The sequence below is a fragment of the Sinocyclocheilus anshuiensis genome, unplaced genomic scaffold (genome assembly GCF_001515605.1).
Source record: "Sinocyclocheilus anshuiensis isolate Anshui unplaced genomic scaffold, SAMN03320099.WGS_v1.1 scaffold361, whole genome shotgun sequence".
Lineage (NCBI taxonomy): Eukaryota > Metazoa > Chordata > Actinopteri > Cypriniformes > Cyprinidae > Sinocyclocheilus > Sinocyclocheilus anshuiensis.
In genome coordinates, this window is record NW_015540848.1 from 369,404 (window position 1) to 389,041 (window position 19,638).

General features: G+C 38.3%; 1 protein-coding gene and 1 long non-coding RNA gene across 2 annotated transcripts in view; one reads left to right on the forward strand and one right to left on the reverse strand.

Moving 5' to 3' along the window:
• LOC107687646 (uncharacterized) overlaps positions 1-19,638 on the forward strand; it is a 97,164-nt gene that overhangs the window by 50,614 nt on the left and 26,912 nt on the right. The window lies entirely within an intron of this gene.
• LOC107687643 (voltage-dependent calcium channel gamma-2 subunit-like) overlaps positions 1-19,638 on the reverse strand; it is a 94,019-nt gene that overhangs the window by 41,917 nt on the left and 32,464 nt on the right. The window contains exon 2 of the mRNA XM_016485046.1: positions 6,328-6,411. Within this exon, the coding sequence (XP_016340532.1) occupies positions 6,328-6,411 (84 nt within the window). The remainder of the gene's footprint in view (positions 1-6,327; positions 6,412-19,638) is intronic.

Consider the following 19,638-nt stretch of genomic DNA (forward strand, 5'->3'; position numbering starts at 1 on the left):
ACGTTAGTTAGCAAATATTAGCGATTTTTTGCAAACATTTCTTTGAGTAACATGACCGTAATATGAACTCACGATTGAATGCAACATAAAACAAATGATTACTTTTCGTTAAAATCTTTATTAATGCCAAAAATGCTTACATTTATGTGTCTTTTTGTTCACTCGGGCAGCCATGTTGCCGCTGAAGCTGGTTTACGCTGAGATAATTCATACCCCTTCGTTTGAAGTGTAGTCCCGAAAATTCTTCGTTTGAAGGGCTATCTGGCCCTTCCCCTACCCCTACCCCTCCAACCAAAAGAGAATCGAGACACCCCTACCCCTTCACGTGAACGCGCGAAACGGAGGGGTAGGGGAAAGGGGAAGGGCTAAGGGGTAGAATTGGGATTGGGCCTTAGTCTTAAATCATGAGAATATGGTAATTATCAAAGGATAGTTCACCCAAAAATGAAACTTCTGTCATTAATTACTCACCCTCATGTCGTTCCAAACCCGTAAGACCTTCGTTCATCTTCAGAACACAAATTCAGATATTTTTGATGAAATCCGAAATGAGGGTGAGTAATTAATGACAGAATTTTCATTTTTGGGTAAACTATCCCTTTAATGTCTTTAAAATGACATATCATTATCAAACTGCAAAAGCTAAAAATGACCAAATTTAACATTTCCCTTTGTATTTTCAGTTAAGAAGGTTAAGTTAGTAAGCTAACAGCTTATTCTATGTGTGTAGTATAGCGCTAACTGATGAAGAGAAGCTATCATAAAAGATAACACGATAATGTGCTTTAATTTTTAATTTATTTAACAGGCGTAGAGAGAAGAGCGTAGGATCTTGCATGACACTGTAAAATTTAGCTACAGGGTTCCTGTAAGTCATATACAGTAGGTGATATTGGACTTTTATTTATTTTATGTGCTAAGTGCATGCTTAAAAGAAATAAAAATAAATAAATAACCCATGCAAATATGAATGAAATCAATAACTGCGTCAATCAAATATCTACATTGCATCAAATAAACGTCAGTATTTGAACTGAATGTCACCATATACACTATCATTCAAAAGTTTGAGGTCAGTACTTTTTTTGAAAGAAAGAAATTAATAATTTTATTCAGCACAGATATATTAAATTGATCAAAAGTGACAGTACAGACATTTATAATGTTACAAAAATTTATATTTCAAATACATGATGTCTTTTTAAAATTCTATTTATGAAAGAATCCATATATAAAGGTTTTCACAAAAATATTTAGAAGCACAGCTGTTTTGAACTTTGATAATAATAAGAAATGTTTCTTGAGCATATTAGAATGGGCATATATCAATATATAAGAATAATTTCTGAAAGATCACGTGACACTGAAGACTGGAGTAATGATGCTGAAAACTCATCTTTAACATAACAGGAATAAATAACATTTTATAATAATAAGAAGAAGAAGAAGAAAAAGAAGAAAACAGTTATTTTAAATTGTAATAATACAGTAATATTTTAAAATATTTTTAATAATTAGAGACTTCTTTCAAAAACAATGAAAAGTCTTACCCCAAACTTTTGAACAGTAGTGTAGATAACCACTTTGCAGGCCTCTATTAACAAACTTTCTGTATTACAACACACTCTTTTTACAAGTAAATATCAATGCTAAAGTTCAGCTAGACAGTTCTCACAGCAATGCATATAGGCTATCCTTCAGTGACTGCACTGGTCTTGAAGGATTCAGAACAACTTGGTATTAAGGTTAGCTACAACACCTATTTTTAACTCATAATGTACTGTTAAAAATGAGAAAACATTAATTTATTTATTGATGAATGACATCCTATCCTACGCCGCTGTATCTTCTCACTCTGTTGATCTCCCATCACTCTACTTTAACCCACAGTTCGTGACCAAAAGTACTACAGAACAGATGTCTGAGAGGATAAGACGTGCAAGGAGAAGAGAAGTAGGAAGAAGAGGAGAGAAAGTGAGAGAGACAGAAAGCTGACCTATATAAGAAAGAGGCTGAAATATTTATGGAAGTGAGTGTCCTAATTCACAAGCCACTGGGAGCGTATTCGTTCAATTGCAGCTAAGGAAAAGGACAAACACACATATGCATTCATATACGTGCGCGCACACACTTAGAGAGCGCGAGGTCTGCGGTAGTTCTCTGTCCCGTGTCGTTTTGACCACTCCTGGTCCACTAGTCCCAATGTCGGAGCCTTTCTCTGGGGGTCGTTCTTTAAACTTGTTTTTACAACTATCTTTATTGCTGCATAGGGGATGGCACAAGTGCTCAAAGTGCCAAGACTCACTGGCAAGGCTTTATTTGTGGAGTTTGCACGCAATGTGACCGGCTCGGCATTTACCTAGCAGCCCAAAGCGCGAGGCACGCAACAACTTGGTATTAAGGTTAGCTACAACACCTATTTTTAACTCATAATGTACTGTTAAAAATGAGAAAACATTAATTTATTTATTGATGAATGACGTCCTATCCTACGCCGCTGTATCTTCTCACTCTGTTGATCTCCCATCACTCTACTTTAACCCACAGTTCGTGACCAAAAGTACTACAGAACAGATGTCTGAGAGGATAAGACGTGCAAGGAGAAGAGAAGTAGGAAGAAGAGGAGAAAAAGTGAGAGAGACAGAAAGCTGACCTATATAAGAAAGAGGCTGAAATATTTATGGAAGTGAGTGTCCTAATTCACAAGCCACTGGGAGCGTATTCGTTCAATTGCAGCTAAGGAAAAGGACAAACACACATATGCATTCATATACGTGCGCGCACACACTTAGAGAGCGCGAGGTCTGCGGTAGTTCTCTGTCCCGTGTCGTTTTGACCACTCCTGGTCCACTAGTCCCAATGTCGGAGCCTTTCTCTGGGGGTCGTTCTTTAAACTTGTTTTTACAACTATCTTTATTGCTGCATAGGGGATGGCACAAGTGCTCAAAGTGCCAAGACTCACTGGCAAGGCTTTATTTGTGGAGTTTGCACGCAATGTGACCGGCTCGGCATTCACCTAGCAGCCCAAAGCGCGAGTCACGCTTGGACAGATCCGACTCAGACGTGCAGACTGAGAAAGCGAATGCATCATTATGACAGTGTCAATTAAGGATGAACCGCAATGGGGTCAATGCTGCCGCATAACTGCGTAATCTGCGCTGTTTAACTGCATGAGCTATAATCACAGGCTCAGTCAAGAGTCATTTACAGCAGGTCAGCCACCTGTTTGGGGTGACGCATGAAGCTTCGATAGTGAAGAAAGATCTGTACTGGGATAATTGTATGGTCTTTTATCTGATATCATCATCTTACCAATGGGTGCTTGCTTGGTTAAGTAGGTTAAACGGTTCTGACTGGATGGGCAAACGCTGTGAAGGATAAGCCTGATTCCTTAGCTGTGATTCTAAGACTTTTGGCTGAACGTAACATTCTTATATATTATTATTATTGATAAATGTTACAGTCTGAGCTGATTTAAATAACAGTTAAAAATGTTGTGTTATATGCTGATTTGGATCAGCAAGTGGTCATTCAGTGAGACAGAGCACAAGAAAATAGTACAAAGTGCAGGTGTATCAAGCTTTTAACTGACACAGCATTTCAAAAACGTGGTGCAAGGTGTCACAACAGCCATGCTTAGTTATTCACTGTACGTGTTTTAGTTTGTTGTTACAGAGTGTATTTACAACGTGACTTACACATTCTGCATAAAGTTTACTTTAAAGGGGTCTGTAACAGTTCGTAGGTCGGGAAGAAGGAGGCGGGAACCGGCGAACACTTCAACAAAACTTTAATAAAATAAACAAACACAAAATAGCGCGACGGCCCCTCGCGGACGACTGTCGCGCACAAACAAAACCAAAACACAAAATAAAATCCAGGCCTGGTCCTCTCTCCCTCCAACACTGCCATCACTCCTCCTTTTAACCTTCCGGAGCTCCTCCGTGGGACTCGAGACCGGTGAGTGGCGCAGGTGTCGTGCATTAGCATTTACTCCACCGGCCTCGCTCCGTTCCCACGGCTCTCGGCCCCGGTTGAAAAAGTGAAAAAGCATAATAGGACCCCTTTAATGTGCATTTTAACTTATTCAAAATAGTCCTATCTTTATTGATTTTTCTTTTTCAGAAGTTGCTAGTTTGTTAGTCCATTGCTAATATTGTTATTTTTTGTTTAGACTACCATTCAAAAGTTTGTGATTAGTATGATTTTTTTTTTTGTTGAAGAAATTAACACTTTTATTCATCAAGGATACATTAAATTCATCAAAAGTCTTTTAAATTGTTACAAAATAAATGTTCTTTTTAACTTTATATTTATAAACCTGAAAATATGTATCAGGGTTTTCACAAAAATACTGAGTAGCACAAATGTTTTCAACATTAATAATAATAATAAGAAGAAATGTTTCTTGAGCAGCAAATCAGCATTTTAGAATGATTTCTGAAGGATCATGTGACACTAAAGATTGGAGTAATGATGCAGAAATTATATATATAGAAAACATTTATTTTAAATTGTAATAATATTTCAGAATATTGCTGTTTTTATGGTATTTTTGATCAAATAAATGGTGAGTGTAAGAGACTAAAACATTTAAAAAATCTTACTAAAGCAAACTTCTGAACAGTATGTTTTATTCAAAAATTGAGGAATTATCGTCATGATGCACTTTTTTTGTTTTGTCTTCATTATTGTTCGTCAGTAATTTAATTGATGACATTAACGTTTTCAAACAATCCAAAACCAGTGCAGATGGACCAGGATGTACCCTGTATAAATGGACCCTTAGACTCATTTTCCTTCTCTCTCCAGTAGTCCGCAATTGTTTTCCTGCACAACGCTTCCAGAATCTTTAATTACTCTTGGTTCTTACCATGTTGTTTCTGGTCAATTCAGGCCCTTGTTTTGATGACAGTAACTGATAGTCCTGCTTGTGAGTTTAGGATTGATGCATGTGGCTTGTTTGACACTCACTTCCCGGGTCTGCTTGCGCAGACGAAAAAAGAGTGGAAATCAATGCTCTGTGTTTACGAGGGAGCCAGTGTACTGTAACCGGGCCTAGTTAAGCCGTACTGTACGAGCTAGAGAGTCTGCCGCTGCTGAGCGTCTAAACAGAGTGAGGAAACATTCACACTCTCCCGCAGAGACAACAGACCATCCTTACGCTGCTGAACAGCATGAGAAAACCAAAGATAGGTGGAACAAAATAAAGACTAGGAAATTACTTGAAATACAGCTCTATTGCATTCATTTTTTTTAATTCTTTTTTGCATTTTCTCCTGATTTTTTTTTTTGTTGAGAAAATCTGTTGCATTTTCTGAAAACAATTTACAGTAAACATTGTAAAATGTGTTATATAAGATCTCATTTTAACTAGTAGCTTCTTCTTTCATGTTTTTCATTTATTATAAAAATATTTATATTACACTTTTCACTGTAAAATAAAGAATAACTGTTTAAAAACAGCAGTTATAGTACTAAATTTTTATTGGTAGTTGAAATCTAAAAATATCAGATATAAGTAAGTGTATAGCCAATATAATATTTAGTATTTTTAATTATTATTACAATTTTAATATTTGATTAAATATTTAATTAAAAAAGTATTATTATTATTCATTTAAACAGTGGTTAGAGTATTACATTCCTATTTGCAAATGAAAGCTAAAATAATCCACAATATTTCATACTTTTCATTATTAATAACATTTTAATAATAGATTACACTTTTAGTTAAAAAATCAAAGATACAAACAGCAGTTAGAGTACAATCTTGTTGGCTGCTAAAATAATCCACAATATTTTATGACAAAATGAACAAGTTACACAAAATAAATGGTGCTTAATTTCATGATATGTGTGCAATTGAAAAATGTTAATCAATTGACATGCCCTAATTTTAATTAATACAATTGTAATAGAAAATAAAAAAAGAATAACTATTTTTTAAACAGTGGTTATAGTACTACATTCTTATTTGTTGCTGAAAGGTGAAACTATACAGCATATTTAATATTTTTATTTCAATAATAAAACAATTTTAATATTTTATTTAATTATTAGCAAAGAATACATATAACTTTGTGAATAATGGGAAATCTGCAGAGTTCTGCGGGCCTGGTAATAACCTCCAAACTTTTGGACTTTTTCTGTTTTTCAAAGATTGTACATGTAGGTTACATTTTTTCCCCTTTTGTTTCAGCAGTAACAGCACTTGGGCAAAAATAGCATATCTGGTACTACTTGAAATGCCTCACAGATTGAACAAGAAAGAACAAGATGGTGAGAACATGAATACTGTCACAGAAACACTAAGGATGCACTCACGTAAGAAGTACTCTGAGGCATCTGCTTCATAATCTGTGTCTTCTGGAAAGTGATCTATCTGCTTACACAATCCTTTGAAGTTTCCTGTAACAGAGAAACATAGTTGCAGAGTTAGGTTTGCGAATTCAAACACCACATTTCCACATTCTTCTCAACAGCATTTCTGAATGGCTTTACACTTATTCGGAGGGCACAGAGGGACACAGATGGACGTTTAGACCAGGGCACATGCACTCGGGTTGGGCTCGGCTGCTCAAGCGAGCTCGAGGATGTGGTTGGGAGCGGAGGCCTGTTGCGAAGCCGCTCCAGCAGCAGCTGGCGGCGGCTTGTAAACAAGAGCAGCACAGCTGTTGAAGACCTGGAGCTGCTCCAGCCGCTGTGCTATGGGACGCTCATCTCCTAATGTTCGTTCATTAGGCGTACTGGCATTCCAGCGCCCAGGTTCAGACACTTCTTGGCCTGCTCAGTGAGAAACCAGCCGTCTTTGAGCACTGCTCTGGCCTGTAGCGTATAACAGGCCAGTCAAGGTGAACTGGAGATGTGGGCCCGCAAACAGCAGCGATTACCGCAGCCTTTGATGTGTGTGGACAAACAACGGGCACGGCACCAGGAACGCAGTTCCAAGCTTATGAAGTTGTTCATCCCTCCCCCCCGTTGCGTCTCAGCTCTCCCTCCTTCATCTCCCACTCTCTCTTTTCCATCCTCCCATGTGATTCTCTAATGATTTAATCAGTTTTTTTCTTCTTCATGGTGCCAGGTGTTGCTGGGGATATTTTGGCTGGGAGGCAGAACATTAGTGGCATGCTTGTGGAGACGAGATGAGAGTAGAGGCCTATCAAAGGCGCTTTCATGTAGGAGACAGATTTACACTAGTCTCTCTGCTCCATGCAGTCTGTTTCACTAGGCTTTCAGGTCGAGAAGAAAGATAGCAGGCGAGCAGTACCTTCTACTTTCGTAGGGTTAGTCTATTAGGGGTCTTTTTGTTTTTTTTTGGCTGTCATTTTTAGTTTCCGTTTTGGTTTTCAAGATGACAGCTTTTGCTTAAAGAGAAGAGAATAATGCATTTTAAAAGAATACTTAGAGGTGAAGTTTCTGTGCAATTTCTGTGCAAAGCATAATGACTGTTGTCAAATCAAGCAGGTCTGTAATACCTGGAGAAAGCTATCCGTTAGCATTCCCGTTCATTTCAATGGCTGCTTATTAGCTGGAGGGCATGATTTGAAATGTGGAGAAACAATTGCGTCCAGAACTGAGGAGGCATGAGCAATCACTTGAGTTGTAAAATGTCATGTGACTAATCGCACTAGAACTGAAAAAAAAAAAAACTTAATGACAATGCTGATTGGCTGATGGCAGCAAAAGAATATGCACAATCACAAATGCTTAACTAGTGACTGTCCTGAGTGTTAGTGCTATTTTTAAGAGTCCTTCAAAAAGAATTGGTCACTGGTAAAACACTGACTATATTATAATTAAATAATTGTGATCTATTTTGTCAGAATACATATATACAATGCCTTGCGAAAGTATTAATACCTCTTAATTTTTTTCATGTTTTGTTATGTTGCTGCCGTATGTTAAATTGCTTTAAATTACTTTTTCCTCCACATCATTCTACACTCCATACACCATAAAGGCAAAGCAAAAAATATGTTTTTTAACATCTTTGCAAATTTATTAAAAAAAAAAAACTTAAATGATTCCATTGCATAAGTAATCATACCCTTATCTGGGACAGTTGAAATATAGCTCAGGAGCATTCATATTGCTTGTAGATGTTACTACACTTCAAGTGAAGTTAACCTGTGGCAAATTCAATTGAATGGGTATGATTTGGAATGGCACACACATCTTAATAAAAGGTCTAACGGCTGATGCATATCAGAGCAAAAACCAAGCCCTGAGGTCAAATGAAATGCCTGTAGAGCTCAGAAACAGGTTTGCGTCAAGCCACACATCTGGGGAAGAGTTCAGAAAAAAATGTGCTTCATTGAAGGTTCACAGAATCATGTAGCCTTCATTATCCATAATGTAAGACATTTGAAACAACTAGAACACTTCCTAGAGCTGGCCTCCTGGCCAAACTGAGCAACTGATGGAGAAGGGCCTTGTCTAGACTGGTGACCAAGAAGCTGATGGTCACTCTAGTCGAGCTCCATGATCATATATGCAGATGGGAGAAACCTACAGAAGGACAAACATCACTGCAACACTCCACCGATCTGGGCTTTATGACGGTGTGGCCAGACTCAATCGTCTCCTCAGTGAAGACACACAAAAACCCACTTGGAATTTGCAAAAAAGCACCTAAAGGACCCTTAGACTGTGAAAAACGTCACTAGGTTACATATGTAACCCTAGTTCCCCGAGGGAACGAGACGCTGTGTTGAAACGCTTTGGGAATGCGTCTGCGTGACCACGCTCTGAATCACATGTGAAATCAGTCCAATGGAATGGAGAAACGTCACGGGCGGGGTGATGTAGAGACCAGAGAGCATCTGAAACAAGCAGAGTTAGCTTCTGATAAGTTGAAGCAAGTCGCTCACAGGGATGCAGGAAGTATGGCAACGAGACGCAGCGTCTTGTTCCCTCGGGGAACTAGGGTTAGTTGGGTTACCAACCGGGCAGTTAACTGGGAGCAGCTGACGATTTCCGAACCATAAAGTGAACACAATCCACTTCAAGGAGTACAGTTTCCTCGTGTAAGGAGCTCTGGAGTGGATTATGGTCTCAACAATCTCAGTTAAGAGACCGAAAGCTATGAGATATGCCTCCTCAGGGACAACACCCTCAATTTCCACGACTCCGGGTGGGGGTGATATATGAGATAGAAAGTCCCTCGTAATGGGAATCTCCCATGGAGGGCCATCTAGAAGGGCCACTAGGTCTGAGAACCATGCTTGGCCCGACCAGAACAGAGCTACTAGCAGTAGACTAATTCTGTCTTGGCGCACTCTCTCCAGAACTCCCGGGAGCAGAACAATCGGGGGAAAAACATACAGACTTCGCGGCCTCGGCCACGTCTGTACCATAACGTCCAGTCAAAGAGGAGCTGGGTGAGTAAGGGAGAACCAGAGGGGACAATGTGAGGTCTCTTGAGACGGAAACAAGTCCATTTGTTCCATATCTGCTCCACCACATCGGGGTGGAGTCTTCATTCCCCGGGCCTCAGCCCCTGTCTCGACAGGAAGTCTGCTCCCATATTGAGATGCCCAGGGATGTAAACTGCTCTCAGCCAACATCTCCAGGCAATTTATGTGCCATGTAAGATGGTGACCTCCCCACTGATCCAGACGGAGTGGCCACTCATGACCGCTCTCCAGCCTGTGAGGGAGGCAGCACTGGGCCTGTGAAAGGAACCATGGTTTATGTCTAAGGCATGGTCCTGAGCCACCACTGCAAGGGTCTCATGTACAGCAGGCCAAAAGATATCACGTTGGCCGCAGCTCCATGAGACCCTTGCAGTGGTGGCTCAGGACCATGCCTTAGACATAAACCATGGTTCCTTTCACAGGCCCAGTGCTGCCTCCCTCACAGGCTCACACTTTTCTTTGCGTTTAGTCTTAACCCCAACCATTTCATGTGAGCAAGGACGACATCTCGATGCCGAACCGCTATCTGCTCTGTATCAACCAATCGTCGATATAATTTAGTATGCGGATGCCCTGGAGTCGCAGAGGAGCCCACATACTTGGTGAAAGTGTGGGGTGAGAGTGCAAGGCCAAACGGAAGAACCCGATATTGGTAAGCTTAGCCCCTGAAAGCAAACCTCAAGAACTTCCTGTGTTGAGGAAGGATGGATATATGGAAGTATGCGTCTTTCAGATCTATTGTGACAAACCAGTCCTCGGACCTGATTTGAGCATTTTAAACTTGAGTTGAACTTGGACTTCCCCTGAAGGGGAACAAGATTCTCTGGTTTGATGAACCTCAGTTCCAAGCATAATGCTTGAAGGAAACCAGGCACTGCTCATCACCTGCAGAGTACCATCCAAAAAGTAAAGTGTGCTGGTAGCAGCCTCATGCTGTGGGGCTGTTTTTCAGCGGCAGGGACTGAGGGACTCGTCAGAGTAGAAGAAAAGCTTAATGCACCAAAATATTGAGATAGCCTTAATGAAAACCTAGTCCAGAGCATTTAGAGCTTCAGACTGGGCAGAAAGTTTACCTTCCAACAGGACAATGAACCTAAACACAGCAAGAGTGGCCTATAAACAACTCTGTGAATGTCCTTGTGTGGCCCAACCACAGCCTGGGATTGAACCCAATCAAATATTTCTGGAGAAACCTGAAAATGTGCATCTGCCCCCATCCAACCTGACAGAGCTTGAGAGGTGAAGAGATGAGGAGAAGAATGGCAGATAATTGCCAAATGATGATGAGCAAAGCTTGTCGCATCATACCCAAAAACACTTGAGGCTTTTAAGGTGCTTCAGCTAAGTAATGAGTTAAGGGTTTGAATACTTATGCAATGTACTTATTTCAGTTTTTTATTTTTGATAAATTTACAAAGTTGTGACAGTTCTGGTTTTGCTTTGTCGTTATGGTGTATGAAGTGTAGATTGATGTGGAAAAAAAGTAATTTAAAGCAGTTTAACATAAGGCTGCAACATAACAAAACGTGAAATAAATGAAAGGGTATGAATACTTTTGCAAGGCACTATATATATATACATTGGGATACTTTACCCAAAATAAAAATTGTCATGCTGTCAATCCAAATCTGAATCATTATCTGTTTTTATCCATACAGTGAAAGTCAATGAGGTCCAAACAAAATTGAGACATTCTTAAAATATTGTCTTTTGTGTTCCTGACTCGTACAGGTTTGGAAGGATAATGAATTCAAGATATATTGAATTCAAGTATATAATGAATTAAAGAAAATGATGACTGAATGATAATTTTCAGGTGAACTATCCCTTTAACTGTCCCGTCTTAGGAGTCTCAACGTAAAAAAGCTGAAAAGGTTTGCTGATAGATTTTTATAGCAGTACCAGCCTTTTACTCTGTTGGATTTGTCAGTTATTGCATTTTATGCAGCTCAAAGCTATTTGAGGTTGGCTTTAATGCAATAAATGAATAATATGCATGCTCAAATATAGTTAATGGCATTATGATTAGATTGATTCAAGGCTTTAGTCAGGGGTTCTGTGGGAAGCCTAACACAAACACAGTGTTGTGTGAGACACCTCTTAATCATCCAAGGATCAGATATGCAAGTGCTGAGTGTGTATGTTTGTGTATCTGTGATGTTCATTGCTCTGCTTCACCTTCCTGTGCTTTGGCTCGCAATCAAACATTGCACATTGATTTCTATCAGTGAGCTCTGTGGCAATTAGCTGGAGCAGGAGTGGGAGAAGAGAGAGAGAGACGGAGAGAGAAGGTGAAGATGAAAGGGAAGAACAGGACAGAGAAGGAAGAACCGAACAAAAATTACAAACATAAAATTAAAGGGAAATGGTATCCTCGAGGTAAAACAGAGAATAAGATACAGTGCATATTAATACTGTAAACAGTTATATCTCAAAAGTACAAATCTTCTCATGTCTGCAATGTTCTGTACTGTAGGCCCTTTGTGTCCAAATTTTCATTTGCTGAAAATGCACTATATATGTACTAAATATGCTCTATATTTAAATTAAGTCATTGTGTTCAAGGCAAACACACCCCCTTTCTATGTAAATTAAGCACATTAAAGACTGTGCCTTCACAAAACACAACGTTTTATAAAACTATATTTGGTATTTGCCTGGTGCAATTAATATTGCATGCGGAAAATTGTTTTGTGCATGTTTACTGATTATTGTAGCAGTTATTGATCAAATAATGATCAAATGGCCATATATGTAGACGTGCAATGCAGTCAGTTTTCAAGACCTGATTTAGATGCCTTAACTGTGGAATCCTTATGTTCTGCCCATAATTACTTTAGCAACAAATAGTTTAAATGGTGGAAAGCCATGCTTTAGCATGTATATCAAAGACTTCATGAAGACTTCATAAAATGATACAGACATTACAGTCATGAATTAAATGTCTATCACTAGCAAAGTTGAATCTGTTCACCTTCCTGTACTAAGAGCAGAAGAAGCCCATGATCTGCATCACAGATATAGGGACAAAGTCCGTCTTATTTAATCACTGTAATGGCTGAGAGGGGTCGTCGTACCCATCCCATCTCGTGACGTGTAAATGAGCTATGCATTGCCCTCCTGCTTCAGTTCCTCATAAAGCATGCAATTATCATTATGCTTAAGGGGAGGGGGTCAGGAATGAAGAAAGAGAGAGAGAGAGAGAGAGGGATTGGTATGGAGGGAAGACAGCAAATTTATGAGTGCTTGTGCGGCAGAAACCCCCGGTCAGCCCACGCACCAGGCTTTCCCAGTCGCCATCGGTCGATGAACCTCCATCTCTTGTGTTCTCCATTTCCTAGCTATTTCTCTCTGCTCATGTCAGTGGATATTCGGTTTCCATAGACACTGCCTGAGAACTGAGGCTGCTTGGGTACAATCACATGTATGTGGGTGTTTCTTCAACTACATGCACTTTTATGTCCCAGAGGTGGATTTTCATCAAAATATCAGATTTCTTATGGCAGTAACCGTCTTGAAAACTTTAGCATGCATTTATTTTTGATTATTTTTCAAATGTATTTTATATATAGATTTTTTTAAATATAATTTCAGTTTTAACTATGAATTAAATATGAAAAGTACTACATCATTATATTTTTAATGCTATGATGATCTAAACAAAAGGCCACAACAAAGATAAAATCCATTTATCCATCCATCCTCGACTAACAATTTTGACCCATTAAAGTTGTTTTTTCCTACTGTACTACTTCTTGAGAGAAAATATTGTGAGATGTGATTAATGGAGGAATAAAAGGGAAAATATTATTTAAACTATTTTTACTATGTAGGATTTTTGCAGGATTTCCAGTTAAAATGCCATTTTCCCCAAATTTTTGCAATACTGTGAAAATATTTTATAGTGTAGAATGAAATGCTAGCCATGAAATGAGCCTAAGCAAGAAAAAAGACTTAGCCAGTGAAGTCCAAAATCTAAAAAAAATCACATCAAAATTTTGAGAAAAATGACGAAAATGGTGAAATTCTTCCCTGATGCACACACATGTCCATTGTTGGATATTGACAGTGAACAAATTAAACTAAACTAGTAAACGAGTGCACAAAAAGTGTTTTAAGGGTTCACAGATCAAGTGCTCATAGCTGAAAAAAAACCATACAAATAAATGAAATTAGTTTTAAATGTCAAAAAAAGATGAACCCTGTTTTTTGAGAGATTATGCATTTTATTAATGAATGCAGTTGATGTCGAGATGTGAAGTCAATTCCAGCGCACTCTCCCTACAGCAATGTTTCCATTCTGTGCTCAAGCCATTGGAGCATTTACGCACCTTCCCCCTGGTCTTCTCTCATCCGTCTCTCTGAGTAAGTGCTGGATTGTAAGGCTGTGCTGCGTGGGATTTACTGCTGGTTAAAGTGGGACAATTTCTCCCTGCTGAAACTCCTCGCTATTCATCCCTTTACTTTTTCCTCCCCCTTTCTCTCAATTATGCTCATTTAATTCAAAACAAGCCCCGAGTTCATTTCAGTTCAAAATGAAGGTTTATAGATTGCTTAAAAATATTTATTTTAGCGAAATGGTAATTGCCAACATGGCCATTGATAGGCAGTTTTGCTTGAAAAAGACCATCATATAGTCTGGTATGACCTAGTATGACTTCTTAACTAACCCTAACCAAGCAAGACATACATATCTCTCTCTTTATCGCTCTCTCTCTCTCTTATATATATATATATATATACATATATACATATAGATACAAAATATATTTTGAAATATATGGTCTTGGTGGTCCCCAATCTGGTATGCTTCTTAACTAGCTTATCCAGGCAAGACAGCTTTGGTCAACCAGTCTCTTTAGAAATGCCATGCTTATTAACCAGCTTCACCAGCTAAGTATTGGACCAGCACTAACCAGTATAAACTAGATTTAAGCTGGTGTTTTCAGCAGGATGTCTACTGAAAAAATATCAACTCAGTAACTATGCTGTCCTCCCTCTTTTGTCCTCATTGTTTCATTCTCCCTTTTTATTCCTTTCAGCTTCTTAGAGACAAATGACCGCTGAAAAACCATAAAGCTCATTACCCAACGATGGCAGTAGTGTTGTCAAAAGACCCGGTATTTCGGTACCAAGTCGGTAATAAAAAAAGCAGATTACTGCATGGAAAAAAATTAGATTTTTACTTTAATTGTAATCTTTATCTTCCCATGCTTTTCCCTTCCGCACAATTTGCAATCAGTGTGAAAGATTACAGAGGGATTATTAAAGATAATTGGGAGCATTCTCCTGCAGTCCTCCTCCCTTCTCATCTCCACCCTTCATGCAGCTCGTTAGATATCTGAAGTCGCCCTCCCTATTAAGTCAGTGTCACTACGCAGCCCTTCTCACTCACGGTATGTGAGCGTTTATGCGTTAATGGCCGGAAAACAATAACTGACCCCTTTCACAGCTCTTTTTCTCTCTTGCTGGAGAAGGATGTTCGCACAGTCCCTCGCCTGTCACCGACACCTCTGCGGCCGCTGTCCTATCATCGTCCACTCGACTAAAGACAGGCATGCAGAAGAGCCGCCCACATGCTGCTCCCCTCGAACAGTGATGTCATCCCTTCAGCTGAAGAGAAAATCAATGCCATTGCCCACACAGTTAAAGACAGAGCTGAAGAGGGTTCATGTGTGTATGTATTTGATGTGTTTGTGTGTGTGAGTGGTGTAGGGGGTGTCAATCAGCTCAGTTCAGGAGTAGGCCAGATTTTTTTTTCTCTGTGAGAGGGAAAGCCAGCGGACTCCACCCCATCTCATCTTTTTTACTGGCTTGCTGCAGGTGTGAGTAATAGTTTCAGAAAGTTTACCAGCAGCCTCGTGAGCCATGCATTATTAGTCTGAGTTTCCATGGTTACAGTTTAGGCCCTTTAGATGGTTATATCAAATGGATATCTAAGCCTAACATGAGGAAAAAAAAAACAGATGTCCCATATATTTGTAAAAAAATTTATGTACTTTTTACTTACAAATTGTAATCCGTTACTGATTCAAAATTACATGACAAAGTTGTAGTTAGTAACGTAATCCATTACATTGCACATTTTAGGTAATATAATCAGACTACTTTTAGATTACTTTTGACCTATCTTATTTTTCACATTGATTTAAATAGGATAATCTTGTACCATATTGATATAAAAATACAAAGAGTAAGAAAATATATTCCATTTGTTGTTATCAACAACATGAAGTGCATTAAACATTATACGTCAAGGTTTCCCAAACTGGGTTTGTGAAGGAACTGCAGGGGGTTTATAAGTTTAACAAAAAGTTAATAATTAATTAAATCATAAAAATGTTAAATTAAAACAAATAATTTTAAAATAAAACACACTGAAAAAAGGAAATATTTTATTTATTTACCTGCATGTCATGTGTCCACAACCAATGTCAGAGAACCGTGAACATGCAAATGTGATACTTTATTATTCAAATATTTATGTTAAAATCTCGGGGGTACTTCAAATAAAAATATAATAGGTGAAAAAGGATCAGATGACAAAAAAATTGGTGAATTTGTGCATTTTAATGTTTGAAAAACAAATGCCTTCCAAAGTAATACATGGTAAAATAACCGACTGAGTGATAATTTTAAATAAAAATTAATATGTTTATCAGTAGTTGATGCAATGTTGAAACACTTCTTAAACCTGCTTTGTAGCCACCTGACTAATGACTGATCTCTGTGTGAAGGTAAAAAAAATATTGAATTATATTGGCAATATAAATATTTCCAGTCTGAAATTTCCAGTGTGAATGTCCACAAAACTGGAAGGCTTTCTGAACTGTAAGCGGTTGGCTACAAAACCTAAAAGATGAAAAAGAAGAATTAGAATTAGGGAGAATCAATAATTTATGAATCATTTATTGCTATTGCGTGAATAATATGTAATCAATAAAAAATATGAGTATTTTAAAATGTAATATTATCTAATTAAAAGTATTAAAATGTTTGGAATCTGATTATAATCCAGATTACATGTAATCAGTTACTACCTGGCACTGTCTCCAACACAGGCCAAACTGGGGTTATTCTGACATAGTTTAGTAGGTTTAGCCGGCCCTCAACCTGTTTAAAACCATCAAAACAGACCAGACTAACCAGCATGCTCAGGCAGGGAGACATCTAACTTCTTAGACTGTTTTTTTTCGGCAGGAAATCCACTGAACAATATGAATGTTGCCTGTAATGTTCGTACTATATCTTAATAACCACAGACTTTATACCAAAACCACAGCGAGGTGTAGCGAGCACACCATGGTTACTCTTGCCCTCGGTGATGGGGATGGATGGGTATGGGTTAATATCTGCTGGTGGTGTGCTAACGATATGGCTTTAATTAACGACAGTGGCAGCATAAGGCACAACAGACATAATCGGTGTATTCATCTTAATAATCACTGGTTATTAATCTCAATAATCCTGCTGGTGAGGTGCGCGCTGGAGTACATCGCCAGGAGAGCTCTGCTCGCACCAGTCCCAGCAGGTGCTCTGTCTGTGTGTGCATGTGCCCTGGCATAAATAATGATGCTGGATTGGTGTAAAAGTGGTGTGTGTTTTGAACCTTACCAGGTTAGGTACTAACCTGCTTTAAAAAATGGATGCTCAGTAAATGCTATAGCCATTTTCCTGGTGGTAAAACAGCTGAAACCAGCTTTGGATGAACTCGCTGGTTAAAGCTTTGGTCATTTATTAGCCTGTCCAACTTGATTTAGGTGGTTGATTAGATGGATTACCAACCAGTAGGGCTGGGATCAACCTGGTTATACACAGCTTAAACTGTTTGACCAGTTAACTACCTTAAACAGGTATGGCTTGGGTTTTTTTCCCCAGCAGGTTTATTACTTATATTATCTTGCATGAGGTTCCCTTTCATGGGAACTTCGAACTGCGTCCTCTAGGGGTCGCTATGGGGAACGCCTCGTCGTGACCCGTGTCTGACCATGGTAACATAAGTAACCTGAGACGTTTTTCCATATGACTCATATGTGTGAAACATCAGTTTAGTGGTATATACAGGTTAGTTTTTTAAGGATTCAGGCAAATTTATATAATCCTTAGTGCTGTCGATTTGATTAAATAATTAAGTATATATCAATATTTGCTGAGAAAGCCCCTAAATTGTGAAAGCATTGAACATACATCACAAAAAAGTGTCTTTAGAAGTCATAGCATTTGTTTTATTTGCATTCAACATGTCTATCACAGCTATTCATTTTGTAATATAATTGGTCATTGTTAGACTGTTCACACAGGACACCATGTTGTATTCCTGTATTTTTTTTTTATAAATTGCTCATCTATGCATACATGCATCTTTGGCCACTGCATCCTGTTTCATGCTTTTTAGTTTCACTGTTCTTGTTAAAAAGAGTTAAAGTGATTTAGTCATTCTCTGTTGAATTTCTCAGAGGTAGGACAATTGTATAATAGTTATTTTACACAGCTCCGGACACATGATTAATTTTGCATTTTTATTTTTATATATATTTTTTTCATTGACTTCTGTTAATTTAAGTTGGTTAATCATATATTAATTGTAAATGCTAAACAGGTTTGGTTTGTTTTGGCTTGTTTTTATAAAAGTATATAACTGGCCTCTAAATTCCTCCTAGATTTAACTATAGAGAGAAAGGGAAGAGTTAATGTGTAAAGTAGGTGAAGATCAGAAGAAATGGGCTGCAATTTCCAACCCTTTTGGATGAAATGCTCCTTATGTGCTCCTCCTGAACTGTTAGCCTTTAAGTTCCGAAACAAATGTGTCTTTGGAAGGTTTAGACTGATTTGCAGTGCTAACGCAAGCATACAAACACACACCACACACACACACACACACACACACACACACACAACCTGTCAGTATTTGTGTTGACTTTTTGAGGATCAGAGATCCCTGGGCATTAGCTTTGATGCTCAGCTAAAAGAGGCCTGCACCCCACAGTCATTTTTCTATCGTTCCATCACCACGGTGTTCTCTCTATCTGCACACACACATATATCACCTCTTTCTCCGTCTGCCCATCCCCCTTCCCCTGGCGGACCTCCTTTCTCTGCCAAACTTGATTTTAAGCTCTTTTTCCTTCCCTTTCTCATATGACATCTTTTTTCTTTTTCAGTTATGTCACTTATATCAGCTTCCTCTCGCGTACGTTTCTAACCCCACTCTCCCCCTCGCGTCTCCACCTGCCCCTCATGTTGGTGACAGTGTGTGAAGTGTGTGAATTGCTGATGTTCTTTCTCAACCAAAGCTTATAAATTCCTAAAATGTTATGCCTTTGGTACCGCTGTGCAGCAAATACAAGACGGGCTACTCTGGGACTGCAGTCAAGAGTATCTGACCCAGCTGAAATTCACATCAAAGCTATAGAGATGATCCTTCACTCTTTCCCTCCACTGGAGAGCTAATCTAAGACTCCAGACCGGTTACCAAGAACCAGGTCATCAGAACTGACAGGATGCTCAAGTAAAGAATGAGTGGAAGAAGAAAAGCAATGGTGGCAAGAGAAGGAGAGATGGAAAGAATGTTTAGGAGAAGAGTATGCTAGATTGGATGGCAGAGAGCAAACGACAAAGTGGGAAAAGTAGAGATTTCAGAGAAAGGTTAAAGCAAAAAAAGATCTCACAAATGAAAATTGACAGTCAGTGTCAAGGGAGTAGTCGAACTCTAGGCATTCCCATGTAAACTGGAATGTGCCAAAATATATCATATAAAATATAAATATATAAAATAATAATAATATATATATAATATATAATTATTATAATATATTATAGATTAAACAAATTAACAAATTATATAGTACATTTGTTGTTATTAATATATTTACATATATTATTATGTTTATTTTTATTACATGTGACCCTGGACCACAAAACCAGTCATGAGGGTCATTTTTTCAAAATTGCGATTTATACATCATCTGAAAGCTGAATAAATAAGCTTTCCATTTATATATGGTTTGTTAGGATAGGACAATATTTGGATATAACTATATATAACTTGGGATACAACTATTTGAAAATCTGGATTCTGAACGTGCAAAAAAATCGAAATATTAAGAAAATCGCCTTAAAATTGTCCAAATGAAGTTCTTAGCAATGCATATTACTAAACAAAAATTAGGTTTTAATATTTTTAGGTAGGAAATTTACAAAATATCTTCATGGAACATGA